The 10354-nt window shown below is 32.8% G+C and overlaps 1 protein-coding gene across 1 annotated transcript; it reads left to right on the forward strand.

Moving 5' to 3' along the window:
- The first annotated feature begins 6885 nt into the window (after positions 1-6885).
- LOC145057427 (Outer arm dynein light chain 1 protein) lies at positions 6886-9964 on the forward strand. The gene is made up of 4 exons (XM_079005270.1): positions 6886-7396; positions 7557-8745; positions 8845-8991; positions 9255-9964. The coding sequence occupies exons 1-4, from the start codon at positions 7343-7345 to the stop codon at positions 9764-9766; spliced, it is 1902 nt and encodes a 633-aa protein (XP_078861396.1). The 5' UTR covers positions 6886-7342; the 3' UTR covers positions 9767-9964.
- The last annotated feature ends 390 nt before the right edge of the window (positions 9965-10354 follow it).

Genomic DNA, 10354 nt, shown 5'->3' on the forward strand with positions numbered 1-10354 from the left:
CACAAAATTGGTTATTAATGATAATTGAGTTGTGTAGGATATATCCAATATAATTATCTATGATCAAGACAAATTATCAAACACATTATGATCAAATTATGTTCTCCAACAGAGTTAAAGTTGTTACATTTATCATTTAATCTAAGATGTGATTAAATCCTAGCTCTTTTAATGATCATAAACTACTATGTAAACAAGTTCATGCAATTCAAATGGTCATTAAACTACACTTAACTTGAATCAAAGCAACAAAGATCTAAACTTTAACATGCTAGGTAATGATAATCAAGCACAAGCATTAACCAACTTCATAAAATCCATAGAAAAGCAAGAAACTAACACATAATATTAGGTTTCATCTACACCAAACAAAAGCTTAATATTTAGCTACTCGTGCTAGAAAATAAGCACACAAAAACATAAGATTTAGACGTGATTGATCTAATTCAAACCGAATGTGATGTATAATCTTCAAAATCTTTATCTTCAATCTTCTTCTCTTCCAAAGGGTTGTTTTTCGCTCTTTTTTTTATCTCTAAAATCGAATATCTCTACAGAATATCAATCCAACTCTCTTATTTCGAATGTATCATAGGACATTTATAGTTTCCATAAAACGTATCTCACATCGTGAGAATTAGGGTCTCACGTCGTGCGATTAGTATAATTCGTGTCTGATAAGGAAACTGCTTCTTTGCGTAATTATCTTCTGGAACTTCCCTTCTCACGACGTGATATTATAGTGCTCACGTCATGAGCTTCAATGTTACGTACATAATCAAGATTCTTCCACTTGCCACACCATGGAACTCTGAAGCCACTCCATGGGACTTGTATTTTCATGGTTTTTCTTCCTTTTAAGCTCCGTTAAGCTCACGGCTTCAGCTCCTGTCCTTTCAGGTTCCAATTTTTGTCATTTTTGGTCATTTTCCTTCAAGAATGTCCTATTTGGATGAAAAAATAATTTAACTCTATAAGTACCATATATCCTTTCAATTAACCAAATATTAGCTTAAAACGTATTTAAATAATGCCTAAATATATGTATAAATATAGCAATACCATTCAACTTCACCCAATCAACTTCTGCACCTTGGTATGATGCAAAACTTCCACCTTATGTTTATTTGATGCTAGATCCAGGTTTTGGATTGTTTTATGGTGTCATATTGGTCCCTTTAATGGTGTTCTTGGAGTTTGGAGAACTTCAAAACCATTTGAGCGAATTAACCAACTTATGGACTTTCTTAGTGTTGGAAAAATGTTTGTACATGCTTGCCCTTAAACCATACATTGAGTTTTGGCATTATAGGTGGATTCTTGGACTTAGGGCTTGATATATAGAGTTATTAAGCCCTTAGGATGGATAAAGTTGGAAACTTTATCCATTAAGTCGTTATGGAGTATCATATATGAATTGGAACTTATGAAGTAAATGATTAAGAGTTTAATGAGTTAAGTTTTCTAGAAGGAAATCACATCACGATTTTGAGTGACTTCCTGATTATTTTGTCATTTAGTGTTTTACGGCCCGACTGGTCAAGGTTCACATCATGATTGGTCGTTGACCGTTGACTTTGACTTTGACCATTGAGTTTTGACTTCTTGACATGTTTGACATTTGGGTCAAACTTGGAGGTTTTGATCTATTGGATGAGGTTTAGCTTGTAACTGGTTTAAGTGGTTCATCTAACTGATTCTTTTGGACTTCAAGTAGTCAAATTCATCTCTAAGATTTACGTGAGTCTTCTCACTATACTATAGGACACTAGGTATCATTGTGTGCTTGTTTTAAAGTTAACATCTTTTGTTGGAGATTAATTTTGTTAAATAATTAATTTAAATCATTTTCCTACTAAGGACAATATGGCAGCCGTATGTATTGATGTTCCATGTGTTTTATGTTCGATCTGTTCGAATGAAGTGGAAATTGTGAATCATATTTTCTTCTATTATGAGGTTGCTAAGCAGCTGATGGTGAGGGTTGCTACTTGGTGTGATGTTTATCTCTCCTCCAAAACTTCCATTGGTGTTTTTTATTGTGTTATGGATTCGGTGAAGCACTTGAGTAAGAGCAAAATAGTTATAGCGGCTATCATTAGCATTTCGTGGTGGTTGATTTGGAGATTCTGAAATAAATGTATGTTCGATCAGGTGAAACCCAGGAAAGATATGTTTTTTTAGGATATTGTTGTTTTTTCTTTTAATTAGGTGATCCATAAAAAACATAAACTCCAAATAGCTTGGAATTTATGACTCCAAAACCCTATTCTTAACATTATTATTTAATGTGTGGTCTCTAGCTCCTTGCTAGGTTTTTTTTATTTTTATTGTTTTGTTTTTTATTTAAATTTAGCCGTTCTAAAAAAATTTATTAAATAAACAAACCTTCAAAATATAATTGTGCAAAGAGACATAACTACAATTAATTAGTTAAAGACAATGGCACGAGACTAAAGGGTGTCATGTCACTGGTAGTATTTGCCATCTAGACTGATAGAGACATATTTGCCATTTTTGCCCTTTTTAAAAATGGGTAAGGTGTGGTGTATATGTTTACCACTGGCAAAACAAAAAGAATGAGAGGATAAATTTAAACGGGAGAGAGAGAGAGAGAGAGAGAGAGAGAGAGAGAGAGAGAGAGAGAGAGAGAGAGAGAGAGAGAGAGAGAGAGAGAGAGAGAGAGAGAGAGAGAGAGAGAGAGAGAGCAAAAAACCGCTGGCAAAAAATATGTCACGAACATGCCACATTGGTTTACCGGTGGCAAAAAGACTACGATACCGTTTAGCCTAAATATGTGATATGATATAAGAAACAATTTGACAAATAGATTTATATCTCGACTAATATTGATAATTTTATGTTGAATGAGTTGATTATAAATAAACAAAATGATGTAAATTGAAATAGATATAAACGTACACATAACTAATACGATTTTTTTTGTTTAAATACATGAAAAAATATGAAACTATAAAGACTTCTCCAAAATATGAAACTACCACTTTAAATTTTCGTTTTTTTATTTGTTTATCATAATTAACCTTAATACATTTTGATCTATTAATATTCATCCAATCGGATTAAAACGTCTACTTTACCTCTTTCACCCTATAAAGATGTTTGAGCCATCACCTTTAGCACTATCATTAAAATTTCTTAGGATAAAAAGTAAAAAGTGGCTCTTATATTCTATGGCCTTTTGAACTTTTGTTTCAAACTAGTAATAAGATATAATTACATTATTATTTTATTTTGCAATAATACATGTAAATAGAACCAAAAACACTGGTTAATTTTTCTTAAGATGTGGTGCTATTGACATCACATATCTAGCATTGGAACGTCTTGTGGTCACCAGATCACTACATTTCTATACCAATACAGATCCATGTGGTGAAGGCCCCATAAAATAACAATATTTTCAATGAATAATTGATTTTGTTGTCTTCTTAACTTTTCATTTTAATATTATTCCACTGTCAATTTCACATATCATACCTTACTCCTTCGAATCCATTATGGTTATAGTTAAGGACAAAATAAACAAAAATATATTGCTTTATTTGAAAATCATTAAAATAATATATCTATTTTAAAACAAGTATAATATGATATAGCTGTTTGGCATTTGAGAGAAAATATATGGTTCTTAAAATGTTATTTGAATGATTGTGATTGAATTGTATGTAGACAATTAAGTCATTTAGGAATTTTTAGGTGACATTTCTAGGTTTGTGTTTTTCTTTATTATTTATATTACCTAAAAGTTAAGATATAATTATATTAAATATTTATTAGTGAAATAATAAGTATTCAAACATTGAGAGCTAACATAAAGTCCTGTTTTATTAGCAGCAGTTATTTAAAAGCTAGGACGATAATTTATGGCACTGCACGACAACAATATACAATACAAAACAAAATGAAACTTGAATGAAATTAAATTTCAAATTCGTGTTCGTATCAAGCCTAAAAAATATAATGTTGTGTTCATGTTCAAAATTTGACACAATATTAACACATGTTTGTTGTGTTTATCGTGTTTTGTGTGATTAACTGTGAATTAAATAAACTGAAGTTTTTTTCCGCATTTATTGTGTTGATCGTTTTTATCATGTTTTTGTTAGGTCTTTTTTGTGTTGCTAAAAGAAGTAAAAGATGATTTCATGTCATGCAGGCCCATCTCAGGGGATAGTGGATGGACGATAGGAATGACCTTTCAAGACCCATCTTTTTAAGGACCTAAAATTTTTATGAATTTTATTAATGGATGTTAGATAATATCGATTTTGAAGATATCATTAACAATTTTGCATCTCAAAAAGTTAGAAGAAGTATATATATATATATATATATATATATATATATATATATATATATATATATATATATATATATATATTCTAATCGAAAATGTTATATTTAAAAGTCGGAATAAATGTCTTTTTATTCAATTATTTAGTTATTATAAAAAGTTGATCAATTTATGTGTTCTAAAAATCTTTTTTTTCTTCTCTCCTCCTAGCCCTAAAATGTATGTTTGAAACGATCATGACGTAATGTTCGTATCATATAAAAAATTACTGTGTCATATGATGTAAGTTTAAAACAAAAGATAGTGCGGTTTACCACACCTATTTTATTTTTTGTTATGGAATTACAAATGAAATATGTTTTTAATTTTTTTATCGATTAATCCGCCATGCTTCATGAAAAATAAAAGAAATAAATTTAATGACTGAAAAACAATTAATAATAATTCCATATTTAATAAACAAAAAGAGAATCAAATCAATTAATCAAACGTTCGAGAGCCGTGTATGATGCGTGTACAACTTTTTTGGATTATGCTTAACCATGATAATAATCTTTAAATTTGTTACGATATATTCTTAACGGATAAAAATAATAATATATAGCTTTACGTATTTTTATCTTATTGAGAAAAGATAACCTTGTATATAAAACCGATTGGCTGATAACGTATTTTTATCAAAGGGTGTTGCCCTCTCTCCAAGAAGTTAAAGGTTCAAGTTTCATTGGAAACATATGTTATATTAAAAGTAGCTTAGGATTAATGTAGATTTGTCGTCCTAAAAAAAGATAACGTATTTTTGAATTAAGAAACAAAAAATAATTGTTTTCATTGGGAAAATTAGTGAAAACAAAAGACTGGCCGGTTTACCGCATCTTTTTCATTTATACCAAGTACAAATATGAATATATCACTCAACTCATCCTGCTTTTAGTAGATGAGAATTGCTTTTTTTTCTATTACTTTTAATGGAAAGTGACTTATAATAACTTATAAGAATAATTATGTTTGAAAATCGTTCAAAAACATCATTCAAGTTTAATTTGTTCAAAAAACACTACCCCGGTAAGGCTCATGTACATTGTTCAAAAAACACCACTCGGGTAAGGCTCATGTACAAAAAACACCAACCCAATACATAATTTGTTCAAATTTCATTTTATGGTAATCGATATTTACCGGTAAAAATTTATTAAGGGAAAAAAACAAAAGAAATTGACTCAAGAGAGTAACTATGTTTCAAAATCGTTCAAAACACACCTTCAAAGTAAGATTTTTGTACAAAAAACACCAACAAACTTACATTTTGTTCGGATGTTACCCACTAGTAACTAGCTCTTATAGGTTACATTATAGGATGCCTTAGTCTAGTTATTGGTGACATGACATTAGTTGATATATTCATCTTTTAAAAATTGATTTAGTGCTTCTTCATGAATGAAGAATTTGTGAAAACATGAGGATAAATGTCCATAAGTAACTTAAGGGATGAAATTTGTGAAAACTAGAAGATGCATGAGATTTTGCAATCCATTATAGTTTAGTTATGACCTGTAGTTAGGTAAGATGCAAACAAGTAGATTTCACCACACTACAAATTGACATAAATATTCATCAAGGCATTGTTGTAATCACATTATAAATTGGCATACATATTCAAAAATATTGCTCAAGATTGTTATACTACCCATAGCAAATTGGCATACATTATTGTAACATAGCATGATAATTAGTGACATGACATTGATTAATATATTTATCCTTTATAAATCGATTTAGGGCTTCTTCTCCTTTTATTGCTTATTATTCTACTAAATCAAGGATCTCTAACTCAAGCTCACGCATTTAAAAGACACATAAGATATTTGATGATAAAAACTCTTGTGGCTGTAAGCATCTTCTCCAATTTATACATCAACCACGAAGATTAATCCTGATAAAAACATTAAGGTTTGTCCCAACCGAATGTTAACTTTATCGAAATCTTTATCATGTCATGTCACCAATAATTACATCAAATCATCTTTTAACATAAAAGAGCTAGTTACCATTTACCAATGGTAACATATGAACAAAACATATAGTTTGTTGGTGTTCTTTTTGTACAAAAACCTTATTTGGATGGTGTTTTTTTAACAGATCAACTTTGATGATGTTTTTTAAACGATTTTGAAACATAGTTATCTTTCTAAGTCATTTTCTCTTGTTTTTTCCCTTAATTGATTTTTACCGGTAAATATCGGTTACCACAAGGTGAAATTTGAACAAAATATGTAGTTCGTTGGTGTTTTTGTACAGAGAACTTACTTGGATGGTATTTTTTGAACATACCAAACTAGGTATAATTTATAATTTTATATATTCATTAAAACTGAATTTCAGTTATTATACGTTATATTTTTTATTAACTTGCTAATTGATATTTGAAATTTGTTGTAAAGATATCAGATAGACCTGGTAAATTTCAGAAAACAAAAATTGTATGCTTACTATTTATCTATAAAAACATATATTCGAATAATGCACGAATAAATCGTTGGTTAATGAACTTATCACATCAAATATTAAGTTTCGTCGATATACACAACAAGTGGGCCATCGTGTCCTCCCTTCATATATGATGAATCACTTCTCATTGTTTCTTCCGCCCTAAACCGCCGCTCCCACAACGTACACCACCACCGCAGCTGGCAAGCTTCTCGACAGAAGCTCTAATTATTCATCACTCTGGCCGCCGTCACGGTGGTGAACCCTGGTTATTCTTCCAAAAGACTTGGCGGCGACGCGTCTGAAACCACCGCTTTTTCAATCTCCGGCAACCGTCTTTTTCTCTTTTCACCATATTCACCTCTATCTCTTCTTCGCCAATTGCCGATCGATTATGGCTAATATTGATTGATTCTATATCGAATTTATTCCTCCATCAAACATAAATCTGTTTTTCTTCTGGGATTCTTTTTATTGTTTAATTGCTCTCTCTCTCTCTCTCTCTCTCTCTCTCTCTCTCTCTCTCAATAAAAATCCATGCCGATTATCTGTTGCTTTCCTTCGTTAACAGGGAGGAATAAGAAAAACAAGGTTAGATTTTATTTATTCAATTCTTATTTTTGTTGAAATTAAATTGTTTTTTAATATCTAATCATCGTTTTCTTGGTAGGTTACAAACTTTCAATCTAAATTCTGTAATTTGACTATAGTTTTGACTTTTATTGACTTTGTATGTTCTTTGTGTTCTTAGGAGGAGAATGATAATAATAAAATTATGCAAGTGAAATTACAACACTTGGGGAAGCCTGTAGATATAAAGGATTTTGACCAAAAGTCAAAGTCAAAGTCAACTTTCAGTGTAGATGTACCCTTCTCTGTACCAAAGACTTCAACCTGCAACGTGAAGGTTGTCAGCCATGAAAGCCCTGTAAAAGCTCAGCTTCAAGAAGAAGAAGAAGAAGCATATGAAGGGGAAGATGAATACGAAAGGGATTATTTTAACTCCGATCACCATCGCAGCTGCGAAATTTCCATCTGTAAAACGCCGATTCAAGAACCAGAAGAATACAGAGACACGGATATCGATAATCATCAAAACAATTCATCGGATATAGAGATGGATGAAGATGGACATTTAAGTGATCCTGGAGCTTCTAAAACGCCATTTTTAGCGTCTCCGAAGCTGAAACGATCGTGTTCGAATCTAGAAACGAAAAGGGTATTGCCGATGAATCGGATCGCTCCTTGCGAGTCGTTTGAAGATTTGCAGAAATTGGGAGACGGTTGTATAAGTCCTGTTTCGGTAACGAGTAATTACAGCGCAGATAAAGTGATTTTACGAAAGTGTTCTTCAAGTCAGATCTTACCATCGAAAAGCAGAAAGCTATGGTGGAAGTTGTTATTATGGAGTCACCGGAATCTTCATGAACCGATTAAAGGCGTTCAAAACATGCTTCTCCTAACCAATCAACAAGGTGGATACTCATCGGATCTGGAACCAAACAGACGACTCGAAAAGTCAAAATCAAAGCTTCCAAAATCAGAAAATATCAACAACGTCGGAGATCTCCGGTGGAATTCGTTTCATCAAGGCTCTGGTTTCTGGCCGCAGAACCAGTGGATGGCGTTTCCGGCGGGATCACCATCATCGTCATTGACGAGAGTAGATGAATGGGTTCAGGAAATTCCAACAGAGCCTGGTAACAAAGAAGAAGAAGAGAATGAAATTACCTTTCCACCCTCGCCGGAAAACGGAAAAGCACCAGCGACATCCAGAAACAACGATCTTCCTGAAGAGATTGCATATGCGAACAGAGTGATACAGTCTTTAAATTCTTCTTCAACAGTCGCTTACATTTCTGGTATAGGATTAAAAGTGATCCCAACAATTTCCGGATTTTCATCTCTCCGATCAGTCAACTTATCTGGGAATTCAATAGGTTTATAAATTATACTCCATTATCCACCCAAAAAAAAAAAAAAAAATCTTTTAGTTCTTTATATCATCTTATAGTTAATCTTCTTTAATCTTCTTGCAGTTCATATAACACCAGGATCCTTACCAAAGGGTCTTCACATTCTTGATATTTCAAGAAACAAGATCAGTGCCATTGAAGGCCTTCGAGAGGTAACACGTTTGAGGATTCTTGATTTGAGCTACAATCGGATTTCACGAATTGGACAAGGTAAGTAACTCATTTAATCCAAATATTCTATAATTCAATAGATTTTATAAAACAAATAAATGATCGGATGTTGCTATTTCTTGATAGTTGTTGATTGAGTCAACATCTGATTGAGTCAGATACATATTGATTGTGGTATTAAACAGTCTGAATCTGACTAAGACCGGTCAATAAAAAAATGGAATTGAAAAAACAATGTTGCAATAGAAGGAAATGGAAGTACGTTTTTATTTGTTATTAATAATAATTATGCATGTTTTTAGGGTTATCGAATTGTACATTGATTAAGGAGTTGTACCTTGCGGGAAACAAGATAAGCAATGTGGAGGGGCTACATAGGCTAAGGAAGCTAACGATTGTGGACTTGAGCTTCAACAAAATAACAACATCAAAAGCACTTGGACAACTTGTGGCAAATTATAACTCATTGCAAGCTTTGAATCTATTAGGGAACCCAAGTCAAAGCAATATGAGTGATGATCAAATGAGAAAAACACTTTGTGGGCTTCTTCCAAAACTAGCGTACCTCAACAAACAGCCCGTGAATCCACAAAAGGCGAGGGAAGTTGCTAGAGAAGCTGTTGTGAAAGCTGCACTTGGGAATGGTAGTTTGAGTGGTCGGAGAAGATCTGTGAAGAGAATTGGTAGTGTTGGATCGTCTTCTTCGTTTAGCAGGCATCGGGGTGGTGGTGGCGGTGGTGGTGGTGGTGGTCAGAAAGGAAGTGGGCGGCATGGGGTGAAACCATCTAGGGGTCGCCACCGGTCTACAAAGTAAATGATGATCGGTGTAACCATCGAGCTTTTTGTATGTTTTGGATTGTGAAATGTGAATAATTCATTGTTGCTTTGAAAAATATTTAGATAATTGGAGAGGGAAAGATAGATGTTTCATTTATTTTCCACTAATAAGTATATTCAAAATGTTTCTAGGGTTTCATGATATCGGGTTTTTATGAGAACCAACAATCATTAGGCCATCCGTTATACCCACCACTAACCACTATAGTGGTGGGTGCCACGTCATCACCACTAACCACCACTAAAAGGTTGGTATACTCACCACTATATCTCTTATTTTTTGATTTTAAATAAAAATATATATATATATACATTTTATTGAAGAGAGAGATAGAGACAAGAAGAGAGAAAAAATGAGAAGAAGAAATTTGATTGGGCGTGCTCTTCCGTTCTTCCCACCACAAAGAACAACGACCACTAAGAACCACAAAGGTCCGGGGTGGTGTGCACTAACCACGGTCGTGGCCACCTAGACCACGACCCATTTCGTGGTATGCATACCAGAGGGTCTTAGAAACAAAGAACATATGAGAAATGGAACAAGATCTATGAGAGCTCAAGGCAA

This window comes from Lactuca serriola, chromosome 6 (genome assembly GCF_051521515.1).
Source record: "Lactuca serriola cultivar US96UC23 chromosome 6, Lser_US96UC23_V15, whole genome shotgun sequence".
Classification (NCBI taxonomy): Eukaryota; Viridiplantae; Streptophyta; class Magnoliopsida; order Asterales; family Asteraceae; genus Lactuca; species Lactuca serriola.

Bases quoted from the DNA above. Each gene is read 5' to 3' on its own strand.
- LOC145057427 (XM_079005270.1), top strand. From the start codon at position 7,343: ATGCCGATTATCTGTTGCTTTCCTTCGTTAACAGGGAGGAATAAGAAA. The intron at 8,746-8,844 runs GTTTATAAATTA...ATCTTCTTGCAG, and splicing joins CTTATCTGGGAATTCAATAG to TTCATATAACACCAGGATCC. The intron at 8,992-9,254 runs GTAAGTAACTCA...GCATGTTTTTAG, and splicing joins GATTTCACGAATTGGACAAG to GGTTATCGAATTGTACATTG.